Source organism: Dermacentor silvarum, chromosome 9 (assembly GCF_013339745.2).
Source record: "Dermacentor silvarum isolate Dsil-2018 chromosome 9, BIME_Dsil_1.4, whole genome shotgun sequence".
Lineage (NCBI taxonomy): Eukaryota > Metazoa > Arthropoda > Arachnida > Ixodida > Ixodidae > Dermacentor > Dermacentor silvarum.
Window position 1 is genome coordinate 135446561 of NC_051162.1, and position 18915 is coordinate 135465475.

The 18915-nt window shown below is 46.3% G+C and overlaps 1 protein-coding gene across 3 annotated transcripts in view; it reads right to left on the bottom strand.

Annotated features, from left to right (window-relative positions):
* The window catches only part of LOC119464417 (kynurenine aminotransferase-like), a 54714-nt gene extending 37252 nt beyond the window's left edge, over positions 1-17462 (bottom strand). Inside the window, exons 1-4 of one of the 3 annotated variants that reach the window (XM_037725376.2) lie at positions 17444-17462; positions 6654-6723; positions 5792-5933; positions 2253-2402 (exon numbers count right to left, since the gene is read on the bottom strand). In XM_037725376.2, coding sequence (XP_037581304.1) covers positions 2253-2402; positions 5792-5933; positions 6654-6706 — 345 coding nt within the window. In that variant the 5' untranslated portion in view covers positions 6707-6723; positions 17444-17462. Of the gene's footprint in view, positions 1-2252; positions 2403-5791; positions 5934-6653; positions 6784-17443 lie in introns of those variants that run through there. The other 2 variants (XM_049655729.1, XM_049655730.1) reach the window with 2 other exon arrangements.
* Between the last annotated feature and the right edge of the window lie 1453 nt (positions 17463-18915).

The window sequence follows — 18915 nt, forward strand, 5'->3', positions numbered from 1 at the left end:
GGTAAAAGAGAAATCGCTTTTCGCGGCGACCACAGCACCGAATTTGATGAAGCTTGTTGAATTTAAAAGGAACGTTTAAAATCTGGTAACTGCAGGTAGACCATTTTTGAATTAGGCCGCCCACTTTTTTTCCCAAAAATTGTTGAAACTCCCAAACTTTCAATTAACGAATCTATCAATTGTACAACTCTGTAACTCAGCAATGAAAACTGACATCATTATCATGCAAACTGCAAATAATAATAGCTTTAAAGCGGACAGAAATGATGATGACGTATTATATTCCGCTATAAAATACATATATCAATAATATGTGACCAGGAAGCTGGCCAGACCCTTGTAAACAGAGCAGAAATTTCACGTAATCTGTGAATTGATATGTCTGAATTGTTTTCCTTAGACGCTCTAACGGATGCATGTTTACAGTAATGCGATATCTGTTTTTGGTGCAAAGTTAAAAACTGTAAACTTCGTGCTTGTATAATAAAAAAGAACACTTTTCGACCATTAAAAAAATGTCACAGTTTCGCCCTAAGGGCGAAGCAATGAATGCGATAGCAACACAGCAATGCCATACGAAGTAAGGTGAGCGGCTTTGGTAGCAATATGAATTGTAGTAAACATGAGCTGATTAAGTAAGCAGGTGTGCTGCGGCGTAAGTAGAGCGACATGAAGAGAGACTCGATGACCACGAGAAGGCGCGTGTGAAACGGTGGTGTTGATGAGAAGCGCTTCCCGTGGGCAGCGCGTGCGAAGGGACACACCTGTAGCGCTGCACTGCCGATCCGGGCAGCATTACATGTGTAGCGTGCGTTCTAAAATGTGGCCCGACTATTACTAACTGAATGAACAAGCGTGGTGTGAGCGCGCACAAACAAACATGAATAGATCACACTGAATGACTGCAGACAACGACTGTCAAAACGCTGGCAGCAAGCCCATACGCTGCAGCGGGCGAAGGTACGTGCGGTCTACGCTTCAACAGAAACTGAGCGGCGAATGCACAGTGCATAAAGGTCAGAGCCGTGTGGAGATAAGAGACTGTGCGGACGAGCGACGAGCGCGGTTGTTGGCAGAGAAGTGCCCCCCCCTGCTCCCTCCGGCGCTGGCTTTCCGCTTCCTTGCTTGCGCGTGGGAGATTGAGTGCGTTCGCTCTCCGTGATAGCGCGCGTCCCCGCACGCTTCCGCTAGGGCATACGGCGCGCGGCGAAGATTTTATCTATACGGAACCTCACGGCGACGGCGACGACGACGGCGACGCCGACGGCAGAAATCCGGTTGATATGTCCATATAATTGCTATCGCAATAAAATTCCTTGTCCTAACTCAAGATTCTGCTCGATACAATTACTATAATTAACGTCCTGTTTCAAGTACAGCAAATTTAATTAAAATCAGTTCAGTGGTTGTCTCATAAAAGAATTTCTGCATTTTACATGCAATTGAACAGGCGGCATCGGAGTTCGGCCCGAGCTAAAGCTTCCTCTTAAGGGGAAACTTAAACTCTGACCGACTCGCCCAACTGTCAGCTTTACTGAAGTTTACAATTTTATAACTTCGCAAAAAAAAAGATATGGTACTTCTGTCAACTACATCCATTAGAGCATCTAAAGCAGACAATTTTTATATAAATGTACAATTTACGTGAATTTATTACAATGATTGCAAGGTGTTGCAAAAAGTGATATTCACAATTTAGTAATATAACGTACTTCACAGGGGTGTATAATATATCAATTTTGACCGTTTTAGATGTATTATTGGGTGCAGCTTACGGATTTGCGATATTTCTCATCACTGAGTTAGAGTTGTAAACGTAATAGTTTGGTTTTCGAAATATTGCGATTTTCAACACTTTTATACCATTGACGGCCTAAATGAAAATTTCGCTTCAGCGGTCCTATTTTTAAAGTTTTTTTTTTAAATGCAACAAACCGCTATCAAATTCACTGCAGTGGTTGACGAGAAAAACGATTTCTCCGCTCCCATCTATTTAGATAGGTGCCCCTGAGGTAAAGCGTCCTCATAATGAAGGGCGCAAGCGGCGTGTTTTCCAGACCATGATTAGCGTGGCTGCGATTTTAACATTTAGCACGCACACTGAAGGTTCATCGGGCAAAACGTTGACCATAGAAAAGGAACTCCAGGGCGTCAGCACTGATAGTTATCTTTTTTTTTCCCAAGCCACCTTGCAGTGATTTAGCAAGAACGCAGCGGTCAATTTTACGCCGTGAGAGGCGTGCGCCACCTACCTCGTCGCCGGGATCAACCAGACCTTGCACTGTGCTGTGCATCGCACCGTAGGCGCCCACCGTGACCAGCACTTCCTCGAAAGGGTCGATTTCATGCCCCGTGAGGTAGGAATACATGTTCGCCAGAGCAGTGACTAGCCGCACATGACCCTAGAAGGAAGACGTCTAAATTGGTGCTTGCTTCAAGTAGTTCGAACACTAACGATATAATACATACCGTCGAAAACCAACATCATTGATGCATTCGCTATGAGCGTTCATTCGTGCCAAATTCGTACGCCTAAATTTCACTGCGCTGAGTGCTTGCAAAGAATGTTCATATAATTGTGCTGCACAGCCAAATGGAAACACTATATAACGCAGGGATGATTTTAAATAATACAGCACCAGCCTGTTCGTTCATGGAGTCAGACTTGATTCAAACTGAATGGGTAGTATTTGTATTAATGCGAACCATTGTGTTCTTTGTCAGAATGCAACAGGCGACTGAGTGAGTTGCCCAGGGGCGTTCCTAATAGCGTCGTTATTATTTCAAGTTTATGTAACAATAAAAAAAAATTTGGGCAGATAATCCTATGTTGCATTGCACTGCTATATACGTAAGCCTCATTTGAGGCTGCCAGATTCGAGACCCTCGCAAATGAATAAACGAAAGACGAAGGAGAACCGAGGGAGCCCGATTTTGTTAATCATGACCACAAATGATTAGCAAAATCGAGCCCCTCGGTTCCCCTTCTTCACCTGCACCCTCTCACAGCACCCTATTTCGAGTGAAGTAGCTAAAAAAATATCGCTTTTAAAGTATCTTGAAAATTCACCTCGCAATGCTTTGCATTCCATGTACTCATTTGACATCTTTACTGTGCTGTATTGTTTCTACAGGCATGATCATCGTTAATCAGATGACATGAACATGAAAACAATGCATTTGAATTGGTGTATATATTTGCGCAAGAGAAAAGTCAAGTTGAATCTTACAGTTACCATTTTTCACTTCTATAGTATCCCTTACAGCATTTTTATTTGATCATCGCTAATTCTGTATTCGACGAAACAATTTGCACTGCTTACACGACACAGCGAATCGCGCAATAAACCCACGGGTTAAAAGAAAAGCTGCGTAACAAGAAGGCTTTAGAAGAATTTAAATACATTTATCGTACATGTAATAGATTTTTTCTGTTAACTAAAAATCGTTTTTAAGTGAATGCGAAATACCACACTGCTTTTTAAGATTTATCTGTTTGATGAATAAGCGATTAGTATAATATGGACTGTGGATAAAACTATTTTTTGAGAATGCTTGAGTGCTTTCGCAAACAAGACAAGACCTTGCATTATGTGATATTGCATCCTTTGCAAGTTGATTAATATAATGGCAAAAAGCCAATTTCTGCTATAATTGAATGACCGCACTCTATATATTTATAACACCTTCGCCCTTTATCTTTTCTATGCCTAATACATTGTTAGGTTGTAGTTGGGAATGTTGGCCAGTACTTTGTCACCGCGTATTCTCCAGAAACTATAAATTGTTGAATGATTGAAGAATCATAGTTCCGGGAAAAATTAACAACACACTGCATAAAAATAAAGCAGCTTACGTAAACATGCATGGAAGCGAAGAAAGAAAAGAGAATTAAAATAGGCACGTTTATCAGTTTCGGCGCTTAACCACAACTTGATGAAAGCGCCACAACTTCAAGGTAATTAGCAACGTAAGTATGAAAAAAAGCTGTACCCAAGGAATAAACAGAGACTGAATTCCGCAGTTGCTGCTATTGACAAGTAAAAAGTCGCAGTTTCACCCGAAAGGCGATTCGTTCGCGTTAGCAAATTGGTAGACAGCTATACGAAGTAAGGATGGTAGTTTTATCGGGCGTATGAACTTGTAAACATTCGCTTGCTAATCTAAATTGACAAGCATGGTGTCACGCGCGCAAGTAAACATGAACACATCTCACTCGATGACCACGGAAATTCGCTGTCAAAACGCTGGAGTGAGGAAGCGCGGCGGCAACAGCGAACGAATTGACCTTCGTGCTGCCTCTCGCTTCAAAAAAACACAGCGCACACGAAGCTATCAACCACTCGGCGCACCTTGTTCCCCATCGCAGATCGCTTTAACGATAGGGCCGCGCCATACGCAGCAGCCGCCGAACGCCCTTCCCTCCCTCCCTTCCCCTCGGTGCACTGCGCGCGACGGAAGACAGCGCGCTTCTTCCCCGCTGTCACAAAAGTGCGCTAAATCAAAACGCGCGCCGCGTGTCAGGCAAGCCAGCGAAAGAGCACATCGGCCCCGCGGCAGCTTCGACAGAGGGAGAGAGCGCACACGCCGCAGACAGCCGACGCGATCAACGGAGTCTAGAAGCTTCGACAAGATACGCGAATGTTAAGAGGAGAGAGGGAGGGCGCGCACCGGAACACCCTCTCAAACACAGACGAGCTGAGAGAGAGAGAGAGAGAGAGAGGGGGGGGGAGCGCGACAGCCTGAGCGTGCGCCAACGGATGAGTCACCACCCTCTTCGAAGAGTCTTCGGGGCCGCGGTCGAAAACGCGAGAAATGTCTAGAAGATTCCCAGGCTTTGTTCATGTTACGGGATCACGACTCCATCAGAAGGTTCGAGAAGCGCCGACGAAGGCATTAAAAGCGCCGTGCGGGAATCAGTAGGGGGATCAGACCGCGCCGGTGAAGAGATGTGACCTGAAGACTGACCGTCTGCGGAAGAAGGCCATTCCCCGGCAGGCTAACCGACGAGTTCATCGAGCGTCTGCATTTCCGGAAGAAGTTCCTTCTCCGAGATTTGCCTCGAGCTACGCCGAGATTGTCCGGCTCAAGACCAGCATGGGTGAATACGAATGGACACTTTGTGTTCCTATTCATTCTGTATTGTACGTGTTGGATTCTTAGAGCTTGTCGTTAATTATTTTCCAGAGTTTTGTTAACACTCATCTGAATTGCACTGTGTTGTGCCTAGCCGAAGTGTGTATGTGGGTATGTAAGTGCCTTATTTGAAGAATATATTTTGGTGTGTTTTGACAACTCTGGGCTCTGACTCGGTCTTTCGACCACAACCGGCGTTCGCTGGCGCACCAGAGTGCCCCTCATTAATTGTCCTTGCTTTCGTGGGGTTATTTTCGGAAGCTGATAAGTCGGCTTTGGAATTAGGCCCGGCGTTGGCGCCTCGTTCCCGATTGTGTGACACCCACTTTCCACCCCGCCTTCCTCCCCGCTTTCCTCCCTAGCACGCGCGAGATTGAGCCGCCGTCGTCGGCTCACCCTAGAGCTCGCACGCTTTCACTCGCTCGTACTTTATACCGAACATCACGGCGACGGCAATAATGCGCCTAGAGTGTCCATATAATTGCTATGGCAATAAAAATAACTTCTAAAAAGGGTGACGCCCGTTCTTATATTAAAATACAGCATGAACATAGAAACCATAAAACATCTAAAACTACTCAGATATAACGAACGAGCCCGCACAATGAGAAAAAGAAGCCATGAGACGAGTACTGGAACGTGACTTGTTGCTCACCAAGTCTCGCGTGTACTGATGCATTGTGCTGTCAGAGATGGCCAGCTGCAGCGCCGCGGTCACGAACTCCGGTGGAGGGAAATCGGGGCTGCCATTGCCGAGGTCCACGGTACCACCGTCTCGTGAGTGCGGGATTTCTTGACTGGATAATGTGGGGAGACAAAGTAACATCCACAAGATGGCAGTCTTGCCTGGGCCATTCTTCACGCACACACGCACGTAGGCACAAACAAATACGTGGTGTTTTTTAGATCATACAGAATTTTAAAAAATCGCTTGCGGCAAATAGCCACATAAAGCCAACAGACAATGAAGTCAAGTAAAGCATCGGGGAAATTATGTGTAGTTGAAATTGAAATCTGGAAAATAATGAAGAAAAGGGAAAATGAAAGCGGACGAAAAGATAACTGGTCGCCGGCGGGAGCCGAACCCGCAACCTCCTCATTACGCGTGCGTTGCACTACAAATAGTGCTGCAGCGACGGCCATCAATTCGTCCACTAACTTGGGTACTTATGTTTACTAGATCTAGCCATAGGAGTGTAAGCCAGCGCCACTCAGAACCATGGTGAGCGGATGAGGAACATCCTTAAAAAAAAAAAAAAACGATGGCGTCACGTAACACGTCATCTTGGGAGATCAGGCACGTGGCTAGTAAACCCTCGCATGCTACCTAATGACATCAAGGCTGCCAGATTCGAGACCCTCGCAAATGAATAAACGAAAGAAGGAGAATCGAGGGAGCCCGATTTTGTAAATCATGACCACAAATGATTAACAAAATCGAGCCCCTCGGTTCCCCTTCTTCACCTGCACCCTCTCACAGCACCCTCTTGCACCTTTCAAGTATCTTGAAAACTCACCTCGCAATGCTTTGCATTCCATGTACTCGCTTCGCATGTTCAACGCCGGCCATGCTTCTCCGCGGTGTCACTACCAGGTTCAAAAAAAGAAGAGTAGTATTTCTGTTATACACAGTAGCTCACTATAACAAGCGATGAGCTCAGCAAAATCACGTATATATATCTGAATCTGAATAATAAGACATTCATGTGTCTTTATTTCACATTGTGCACGAACTTCCATGAATCAAAGCGGATGCATATGGGACACTTTTTCTGCATGGTTAGCTGTATTTTTGTTTTTCACTGAATGGCCACATCGTTGTAGCTAACTCTGCCGGGCCTTGTCATACAAGTCTGTAGACATAGACGCGCCCGTGTCGGTGTGTTGCTTCTTATTGTGTAAAAGAAAGATTATTATTATTATTATTATTATTATTATTATTATTATTATTATTATTATTATTATTATTATTATTATTATTATTATTATTATTCGATTGTGAAAACACACGAATACAATGGACAGAGGAGGAAATAGTGAGGAAGCAGGATGGCAACTGCTACCGAGAGGGGCATGACGCCTGCATACTTTTTACAAAGCCCGAGGGAATGTAACCCCTTAAGTAATGCCCCTATGGGGATTTTAAGGTAATAAAATGAAAACAAAATGAAAATAGAAACAGAAGTTGAAAATATGAAGAAGGGGACTTAAGAGTAAAGAAACATTAAAGTGACAGGTCATAAAGACTACAGTAAAGCAACGAGAAAGAATATTATAGCAAAGACTGTATAGAGCAAGACACGTATAGCAGAAATTTATATTTCACGCGGGTTCACAATTTGAGGTTATGGTTACGGCAAAAATTATTCTGCTTAACTCTGTAAAGCCCATCGTATAGGATACGCTACATTGAGGTTGGTACCGCACATTTCCGATTTAAGCACTGGAAACAATTAACACATAGACAATAAATGCCCGCTATGCGGGGAACACGCAACGCTTTACCACGTTACATGGTCCATATGGTTTTTGGCAAGCCGTATGGGCCTGCCAATAACCAAAGGCAGCGCCAGTACACAAAACCCCAACACCGGAGCTGTGGGAGGCTGCGCTGTCCTGCTCGAAGCCTGAAGAATAGCTCAAGCTGATCGACAGAGCTCGCCAGATGGCAAAGGCCACAGGGGCCTTGGACTGAGGGCTCCACCTCCGCCGGGAAACCTCCTTTGTGAAAATAAGGTTTTTCATTAACACATAGCCTATGGTAGAGTTCTTGATACAGTGGGGCGACTTCTCAGTTGTGGAAAGGTCAGCAGACCAATTAATATATAATTAATTATTGTGCTAAATTAGAATTTAACAGATATAACCATTATTGTTTATTTTGTGTGTGCAAATGTGCTATTTGTGCCTCAAGATACAGGTGAACAAGTTGTTAAATTTTTCTTGATGTGATGAGCTTTCACAAAAATACCTCTATTCTGCTATTAAATATAGTACTTCTGTATTGTGAAACGGGGCCGGTTCAGCATGTAATTCGTAAGCGCGCTCAGTTCCCCAACTTTTTTTCCCAATATCAGTTGTATTAACACTCATTTTAAATTTCGCACGTGCTGAAACTTTTGTGTGTTCGTTTTTCGTATATTCAGGAAAAGTTATTATATTCTAATAAAGAAGGCAAGAGTTTTTAAAGACGCAACAAAATGTAGACGAAAACGTTTACAGCCATGAAATTTCTGTTTGATGGCGCCCAGTTAGATTTTTACAAACGTTACGGTCGCATTACAAATGAACATTTTCCCGCATATTTTGTGAACTGTACGGGTGTATAAATCGAGGGTCTGTACTGAAAATTGAGAAAAAGATTATATTTATTGTTACATAAAAAAACAAAAATTTAAATCGGTTTAGCTAATGCATAATGGGGTTACTATTGTTTCAAATACATTTGAAAATAAAAATCGATGTTGGCCGCAGGTTCTCTTGCTGTCCTAAAAATCAAGTTATCTTGACTTTGCAGAGTGAAAGACGCTTTTATGGCGTTCAAGTTCACACATTGCTGCCTTCGCACAGTAAGTTGCGTAAAATGTGAAATATCGGCCACGGCTGCCGCATTTCGATGGGGGCGAAATGCCGAAAACACCCGTGTACTTAGATTTAGGTGCACGTTAAAGACACCCAGGAGGTCCAAATTATTCCAGAGTCCCCCACTACGGCGTGCTTCGTAATCAGATCGTGGTTTTGGCACGTAAAGCCCTATATAAATTCTTTTAAAAATATGTGGTGTATTCGATACGGTCTCGCAGAGTTTAAAGGCGCAGGATGCTTAACGTTGCATTTCAAAGGAAGAAAGACGCGAATGTATGTGCCGAAGAATGCCCTTTCCGCATCCGTTGTCGGGATTCTTATCGCATGTGTAGCTGAAAACAAAACGGGAGCGTCAACAGAGAAAACGACAAATTTAAACAGAGCACCGATTGTTTGCGCTACATCCTTCTTTGTGCTTGCGTTGTAGTGCACGTTAAAGAACCCCAGGAGGTCAAAATTAATCCGGCGCCCTCCACTACGGCGTGCCTCATAATCAGAACTGGTTTTGGCACGTAAAATCCCAGAAAGAAGAAGCCTTTTTGTACCACAGTTTATTTGCAAGCATCCATTTTTATAAGCAGCTATTTTCTCTGTCGTGTTATGAGTCACATAGTGTATTCACCCTGTCGCACCATATGCTTAGATCACGTGCATGAGGAAACCAGGAAAGGTATTCTGTAAGAGTCCACCTTGTGAACATGTCCATTTCTTCTGCTGTTGAAGTTCTGATTGGCTGGGCTGGGCTGAGCATCCGCAGCAGCCAGGCGCCACAGAATAAATACCTCTTAGCAGCTCTTACAGAATACCTCCCCAGGGCCGTGCCCGTTCCGGTTTCATTACAGCGTGGCTAAAACACCTTGGTGTGCTGGTTAGTTTGGATCCTGGATACAATGTGCAGCACGACTGGACAAGGACCGAGAAACGAAACCACCACACACAGCGCCGTTTGTTTCTTTCTCTGTCCTCGTCCAGGTGGCGCTGCACATTGCACTATGGTAAAGCCCCTTAATAATTTTAAAGTACCGCCACTCTTTGTACTCTGCCGCCGGCGCGTGACCTCCTCGCCTCCTCATCGCCCCCTCCGCGGCAGACGGCCTTGCGCCCGTTTTCCTGCACGATGATTGGTCTCCCTGCTGTTGCCCTTGGAAACGAGCAGATCTTGCGTTTTGCTTGTGTTTTGCTTTTTCGTTCGCGCCATTTTCCGCCTTAGCTCAGCTGGCTCGGCGTATAGAGAACGTCGCGCGCTAACATTGCACGCTGTTTCGTGCACTAGCCTTCTGCTAGCGCTATGCCGTGCTGCTGCGCATATAACTGCAGCAGGAAGCGTGATGATGGCTATGCAGTTTTTACGGTGCCGCAGGGAAAGCGTGATGGCTTGCGCAAAAAGCAGTGGCTGCGCTACATTGGCCGAAATAACTTTGTTCCGACAAAGAACAGTGTTGTTTGTGAGGTAAGGCGCCTTTCTTATTGCTCGTAACAAAGCATCCCCTAATGGTGCATTTTTTCAATTCTTTCGGCCTGCTCATTAGCGTTTTTGCTGCGGCAATTTGTACGTTGCATAAAAATGGGGTTCTCCTCAGAATGCTGAATATTCTGCTGGGTCTCCATCACCTCGCACGTCGTCAACTGTTATTCAATCGGAAATGCAGCACTATAGATTCTGCTTTCCACTGAACAAACATACCCGAAGATACAGCCTCTCGATTGCACTTTTTGTGATTGTTAGGGCCCGTCGCCTGTTTTACTGAAAATTGAAATAGCAGCTTGTAGAGGAGCTATTTACAGCTTACTACGATGTGTGTGTCAGTCACTTAAATACAATAAATGCAGGGCCTAAGAAAATTTGTGGCAAGTATACCTGTGGTATTGCAGGTGATGAGCGCCAGCTAGTATACATTTTAAGGCGAGATCCTTAGTTGGATATGTTTCAAGGTGAGCGTTTGAGGTACAGAAAGTAACGTGACCTAATGAAGGCCAGAAGCGAGCCTGATACTTATTTATCATGTGTTAAACGGTGTAGGTTTGTTCCATGGCATAATGTTACTACTGTTGTGTTTTCTTGAGCATGTCTTTTTCTCAGCTGCCATCCGTACTGCATGGCATATTTCTACACTGGCATTGTTTCTCATTCTGAATATTATATGATACTCTTCTACGTTATCTGTATCTTGTCAAATAACGTTTTTGCGGGTGCATGAAAATAAAGTGTCTTGCTGACCATTATTTTTTATTTTTGTGTGATAAATGTTTTTCTGATGTCTAATGAAAATCACAATTTTAACTATCCTACTACATAATTTAACGGCATGTCAGTGTGAACTATCAAAATACCTTATCCAGGGGCGTTTCTTTTGCCTGAAAATATAGCATGCCTGTATACCCATAGGTATACCGAGTATTTCTTAGTTTCATTGACACCGACGCCTAAAGGATAATCTGTAAATACCTTTCCTCAGCTTCTGTTATTATGAGCGATGAGTGGTTGCCGGCACCGCTTCATCAAACTGAAATTGCGCAACCGTCCTATTCCATGCAGAAACCACAGCGTAAAAGCTACTTTGACATTGAGACAAACACATGTACGCACGATGCACTCGCCAGTAATTAATTATAAGGCACGCTGAATATAATACCTACGGTGCACATGCGCGCACATGCAAGAAAAAACTGCCAAACACAGAGCGATGTGCCACATGCAATACTAGATCAGATGCACAAAGTAAAGCAGCATATCATGTGGCAGAAAAAATATCTGGAATATAGAACTCGCGTCAAAGCTCCTTTTACATGACTGAGCTGCGCTCCCCAGAAATCAGAGCTGCTCATGATCCAACCGGGAAAACCAAAGAAGGAGCTGCCACCGAACGTGATCATCACCATCGACGGAACGGCCATCAAGCCAACACAGCAGATTAGGATTACTGCTTCAGAGCGACGGGAAGGCACACGCCGCCGTCACAAAGATCAAAACTACAACCGAACAGATACTTAGTATGCTTCGGAGGCTGTCTAACAGAAAGCGAGGCCTTAAATAGGATGATGCTATGCGCTTGGTACGCGCGTTCGTCGTGCCGCGGGTTACCTAGTCCGCCCCGTATCTCCAGCTGACGAAGTCGAATAAGGACACTCTAAACACGATGCTTCGTAAGGCAACGAAGCAAGCACTGGGCATGCCCATATACTCGTCCACGCAAAGACTGCTAGACATGGGCGCCCACAACACGGTGGAGGAGCTCATCGAAGCCCAACTCTCTAATCAGAGAATCCGGCTCAGTCACATGGAACACGGACGAGCCGTCCTACGCAAGATAGGATGGCAGATCGAGCCAGTACCCATCAAGGCGGCCCTTCCGGAAGACTGGAAGACGACCATTCAAACCAAACCTCTTCCTCGGAACATGACGCCGGGCAAGGACGACGAGAGGTGCACCGCGCGGGCCAAAGCCATGGCCCGGAAGTTGGAAGAGAACCCCAGGGTCCTCTACGTGGACGCCTCGCTCCGAAAACACAGTGACCGAGCAGCGGTGGTGGTTACGTCAAAAGACAGGCTGATCGTCAGCGCGTCCCTGAAGACAACAGACCCCGCAGTTGCCGAAGAAGCGGTCGTGGCCCTCGCACTCACACAGCCGAGCGTGGACACCGTGGTCACCGACTCAAAGACAGCCTACGGAAGCTTCCGCAGGGGGGTAATCTCCTCCGCGGCCCTAGCCATTCTATCCAAGTGCAAGCCTCCGGGAAGAGCCATAGAGCTCGTGTGGGTCCCGGCTCATTCGCAGGTAGCAGGCAACACCATCGCCGACTACCATGCCCGAGAAATGTCAATCCGGGCAGAGCACGAGCCGGAAAAGCTACCGCACCCGGTTACCAGCTTTCGGGACATTACCCGGATGTACCGAGAGGAAAGGTGCAAACTGCCAGAACCGCACCCCAAACTCACCAAGCAACAACAGACCATCCTGCGTCGAGCGCAGGCGGGATCGCTTGCGCATCCCGTACTGATGAACCGCATGTACCCCGCGGAACATGATACGCTCTGTCCTTTTTGCAAAAGGGAAAAGGGCACCCTGCCGCACATCTTGGCCGAGTGCACAGAACTCAAGAACCCCCTCTTCCCTTCCCGCCAACACCCCCAATCCCCAACGCCTTGCGCGATGGGAGACCTTGTTATCCAGCCCCGCCCTACCGATTCAGCTCGCACTGACGGACAGGGGCCAGGAGCTGCTGGGAACATATGGGTCCCGTGACTAGGGAACCACCCCGTCTGGTGCCTGTGGGCACCACCAATGTATTTTGGGCCCAATAAAAGTTTATTCATCACCATCCTTTTACACGAGTGTGTCATTCATACGGCTTTAAGATGAAACCAACCACCCCATAAACGTTGCCTTCAGTATTCTCCATGCTGTTATCATCATTTTTCAAAATTTTCTACGCCACTGGGGCTTGCAACTGGCCTAAAATCATGCGCCTCCATCCAATTGTGCGACCCGTCCGCGGGAGCCAAGGCGGAATAGCGTGCCGTGCGCAGCGCGCGCAGCCGGCGGGCGAGGAGAATCGAGGAGAAAAGCGCGGCGGGGAGGAGAGTGTCGCTACTTTTAAATTATAAAGGGGCTTTACACTATGGTATGACAGCATATAGAAATGCGCGGCGCCGTTTCTTTTCGCACTCAGCGCGCACCTGATGCCGTTTTAGGAGTGCGAAACAACAGGGCATAAAGTTCCATTTCCTCAGAGAAACCTTCCAGCTGATCCTGTATTTAAATATCTCGATTGGTATCACGGCTGTAAAGAAAGTTCGTGAGCTGCGCTCATGACCATTGAGTTACAGTTTATTTTATTAAAATAGTGCTGTGTATGGAAGGTATAAATGTGAAATTGCTTGAACAGTGGCCGAGCAAGAGAATCCTCAGCAGACACGGGGACTTGCCCACACATTGACTGAGCCTTCCCTTGAACGGCCTCTGTTGATCGCTTCCAGCGTCCACCTTCATGCGTCCCCTATGACCTTTTCGAAGTAGGCTCACTTCGAATACAGAGAGCACTTCTAGGCCGCCTCTTAGCGAAGACCGTACATATAGGCGAAAGTACGAAGCAAACAGAACCAAATGCTACCTATCGAGTAAGATTCATACACGCAAGCGCACGCTTAGAAAGTGAATATATATGATAAACTGCTTAAAGGGATACGCACACAGAAGTTGGCGGGTGGTTTTTTGCGTCGGAACAAAAGTTGAACTGTTGAAAATGACGAATACAACAAGCTGCTTTGAAAAAGAAAAAAAGAACGTGCACGCATCTTTTTTTTTTTTTTTTGCGATTTTCTGTTGCACCTTGCCTCCAAGCGGCCGCCGGCAGAAGCTGAAATTTGACGTCATAACACCCACCCGCGCGCGCGAGCGCGGGCAAGGTCGGCCACAGCCGTAGCATTGTTTCCGGGCGTGTCGGTCCCTTGCAGCGTTTGTTTAACCTCTTTCGGAGATCTTCGCATGTGCTCCGTCTGAAACATTATCCCCGTCGGCGCTCCACGCAGTTGGTGCGTCTTACATGCGCCTTCCCTTAGTAGTGGATCGGTATTGACGCGTTCGTCGCGGCGGAAGGAAATGCCCAGACATTGCTATTATAACAGCATCGTCGGTCGTAAAACGCCGTCGCACACGCTTCCCAGAGACGAGAACGTGCGTAAACTTCGGATACCTGCCTGTCAGCCATCACACCCAGCCTGGAGACCTACCTCTAAAAAATGACTTCATTTGCGCAGACCACGTCGTCGAAGATGATTATGTGACCAGCCCGGCTGTGCTGAAAAGCCTCGGCATGCCGCTCAAAAGGCAACGCCTTAAGCCTGACGCTGTGCCATCAGGTCTTCTCACGAAAACGCAAGGCAGAAATGATCAGCGGCACGTTTGAAAAGATAATGCGAAAAGATGTCGGTAGTGTTTTCGTTCACTTGCAGCCTTCTTGAGCAGTGTGAGGGCGAGGCTGGGGCAAGATGCCCGAGGCTGGGCACGAAGGCAGTAATGGCTTTAAAAATGTTGGCAAAGCATAGTACAATAATACAAGGCTAGCGAGCGCGTCTCACGAGATCAGTCCTACATGGCAGCGGGGCAGACACGCACAGCTCTGTTTCTCCACAGGCTAAAAGCAGGAAAAACTGGGGAGAACGCCAGACAGGTGGTGCGATCTGTCGGGCGGCTGGTGAAGTGGACGTGAGAGTCTCGGAGGTACTGATACCTCAGAGCAGTTGCTCACGCCGACTGCATAAACTACTATTAAGTCATCCACGCAGTGCTGAAGTACCCCACAGCTGCCTCGCCTGCGTGCGCTCTTGAAAAAGCAGGTTTACAGAGGAAATGACAAATAATTCTTGCACAAGTGTCTGGTGCAGAGCGAAATCTTCGCGCTACGGTTCGCGAAAACCTGACCGGCACTTCCACGGTCGCCTGCTCTTCTTCGTCGCTTGACGCGGAAGGCTCGTAACCGTAAGCGGTAATATTTCTTGCCAAGTTGGAATGTTCCTCGTCTTCAGACGTGTACTCATCGCTGGTAGAGGCACCAGAACTCGAATCCATGCTCGCAATGGCAGCGTCGGCGCGCTTCGAATGACCGCGGCCGGCCGGCTGGCTACCCGACGAGGGTGTCGTGACGTCCGCCTTCCAACTCGCGCGGGTCGGGCGGCGAGGCGCGCGCTCAGAAAAACGCCAAAAATAAAGCCATCGGCTCAAAAATGAGCTAAGTGACTGCTTCTTTTCGGTGTAATCACACACTGAGGATTCATTTTCAGAATTTTCGTAAAATTTCAGATTTTGTGTCCGCATCCCTTTAATGGGCAAACCTAAACTTTAGTACAATATTATGCAATGTAAACGAATGAACCGGTGTTTCTTGCTCAGAGTATGACCTCTTAGCTAGGCCATCCATATGCATTCAATACTTTCTGTCGTGTCCTTCGCTGTGCCACTCCAGATGACTAACCTCTCTGTGAGAAATGAGATCAGTAGTCCGCTGAGAGACAGTTTTGCAAGAGAGCGTTGTAAAACAACCCCGAGGGCTTTCAAATTGTTGCGGTGTGTTACAATCTACAGGCGAAAGGTGAATTGAATTACGTGGTTTAACGTCCCCAAACTGCATAACGGGCTATAAGGGACACCGCATATGAGTGCTTCGAATTAATTTTGAGCCCGTATAGTTCCCCACCGTACACATAAATCTAAGTACGCTCGAAGTTTTGTATTTCGCCTTCCTTGAAATGCGTCCGCCGCGGCCGGGAATCGAGCGCGTGACCTCGTTCTCAGCAGCGCAGCGCATTAGCCACTAAGCCACCCCGACTGGTAAGAGGGATTAAGGCAACAATGTAGATAGACCCTTCATTCAGCTAGGGAAAAAAAGGGAGAAGAGAAGACGTCTTTCTGCTGGAAACGCGAGAGTAAAAAATGAAAGAGAAAAGCTGCCTTCACTGCAGAGCAGGGTCGGGAACCAGCTTTAAGAACTACGCTGGTAGCGACGCAGCTGTCTGCGTATTGACTTCAATGTGCCTCTCGTCTAACGGTGCTTCTTTTTCTGCCAATACGTGTCGGGAATTTAAATGCCCGCAGTCTCCAACTTCTACGTTGCTTAGCATTCGTAAGCTTTTTGAACAGTGCACTCAGTTCTCGTTATGAAAAGGCGCGAAAATTGCAAATACATCTTCAATAGGCCATACGTGCAAATTCATACGAGAACGTATATATTAATAATATATAAGTTGTAAAAACTGTGCTTGCAAGTTCTGTCGTCGTTGTCAAGAGACACGAGCGCAAACGTAAGAAGCTGATGTTGGATTCCAGTGATAGCACATAAATTTGTGATGCCGCCCACCACGTGGCGTTGATGAGCGCTGGGGCGAAGAGGATCCGCAAGGGGCCATAAAGCACAGACCTTATCGTAGCGATAAAAGGGTTCACAACGGAGTGCAGCATTAAAACACGGAACCTCAATATATCTGACGTGGGAAAACTCAAAAATGCTTTTTGGAAATATGTTCCCATGATATTTAAATATTCCTGATAAGAAAAAAAGAAAACAATCACACAAACGATAATTACTGGTAAGCACCACAGCTGACTAAAGCGAGTATTTTATCTGATATCCGAGAATCGTTAACGTGTCATGTGATGGCCGCAATATATGATAGCTTGCGGTCGAGGTATCTGAGGTGACCGCGTGACATGAGAGTGTGGTCGTGTGACTCCCAATGTAATAAAACGAATGCGAATAGTGAGCAGTAAATAACACGCTTTTCTAATCTACTTGGAATCCAACGACAGCTCCGATAAGCTCACCACGTTCCCATATTCTCGCTATCACCTCGCCTTCATCTCCCCAGGGACGACAGACAATGGCAACGTTCCGTTTAACGATGTTGCAAGGAAAAACGCAGGTCAAAATGGCAACGTGATATATTGAAAGGTGAGCCCTTTGTGAGCAAATTAGGTCGCTTTCGCTCTTCCAAAAATTTCGAGGAGACACACGAAGGGAAGAAACATATGATGATAATAATAAAACCTCGAAAGAGAAGCCTCGGGCACAGTTCCCCTGTCACAGGAGCCGACATCGATAGTTCGCACCACGAGGACAGACTGCGTACTGCCAGAGAGAAAAAGCGCCCAGCGCGAGTTGCGTGGTCGGCACCAAGGGAGGCAGAGCAGCGAGCACGACTACGTACGCAAGCGAAGTGGAAACTCACCAGACGAGAGCGACCTCGTGGCCAGGCGCGAACAATAATACGCCGTCCCGAGACTCCGAGGGGGAGGGCGGACGAGTCCATTGGGCCCCGACGCGAGGGGAGGGGAGTAGCTGGCAGCGCTGTTTAGCTTGCTCGGCAGAGCGCAGGAAAATGTTCGCTTTACGTCGAAACAACGTTCGTATGATAGCCAATGCTTTCAGCTTAGCGCGGAGCACGCGGTGAGGAGAAAGCCTAACTTTCGCTGACGTTAACTAAAGAAGCCCAGTTTACTATGAAGAGTATTAAAATTATGGTAAAAGGAGTGGATGTCTCCACTACAGGGGGACCTTTTTTCAATTATTTTCATTTCAATAAAAAAATACCCAATGCACATGCTAGAATCTACGTGAAGCGGTTAACTATACCTTATAAAATAAACGCGATGCGTACAATTACATTTATCGTCATGCTATGAAAACGTGTAATCTGATAACTTTCATGTTTGTGCACCACTCAGGTGAGAACATTAATGCATTAATGTAACGCAATATTTTTGTTTATGCACTACATCGTTCCCGAACCCTGCCGAAATGTAAACATCGCTCATGCGAACGCACACTGTAAGAGGTCGACGAACACTCAGAATCTCGCAGCCTTTACTAAATGTGTACATGTTCCCCCATAGAACAACTTGTAAACTTGTAAAATCTTTCCAAACTTTTAAGCATGACGCTACTGATGACCGGTATACATTGCAATGTTTAGAAAATATGCCCAGTAATTTTTCATGTGTACCACGTAAGACCCGTGGAAAGTGTCACTCGGTAACGTCTTACAGTGTAGCGTTAAGTAAGCGTGCACATCATTTTTTAGTACGCTTCACATTCGAAATGTAATAGAAACTTATGTGATAACGTATACAATCTTTTTTACCGTGACCTGCAAGCAATGCGCTGAGGCCACATAAAGAACTAAGGTATAGTGACGTCACGGTGACAAAGACGATACTTGAAGTTTTTTTCGAGGGCAAAATGGTCAGGAGAGGTGAATGCAGTGAAAAGTACGACGCTAAAGACAGTGGTAACGTTGCCTATTATTCTGCGGTTTCATTCCTAGCTGCGACATTATTGGCCTGATGGGAACCGACGTGCCCGCACGTGCTTTCGTGCGCATGCGCTCTCGCGTGCTCTATTTGCTAAGACAGCGACAGCCGCCGTCAGCAGTCTGTGAGGATTTACAAAGAAACGAGTTAACGCTCGCACACAAATGCATCGGCGCCGAAGGATGCGAAGGCCACTCGAATGAATGACGACGTACCAAAGGGCAGCCATCCTATAAATGTCTTGCATGAAAATTTGTCGCCCAATTGTGCCCGGATTACGACGAAGTGCACACTCTAAAGCCAACTGAATATCTTATAATGGCATTTCATGCTACAACAGCCAACAATCAGCAAAAATATTAAACTTTGTTAGAGAAAGAAATTCTCAAGT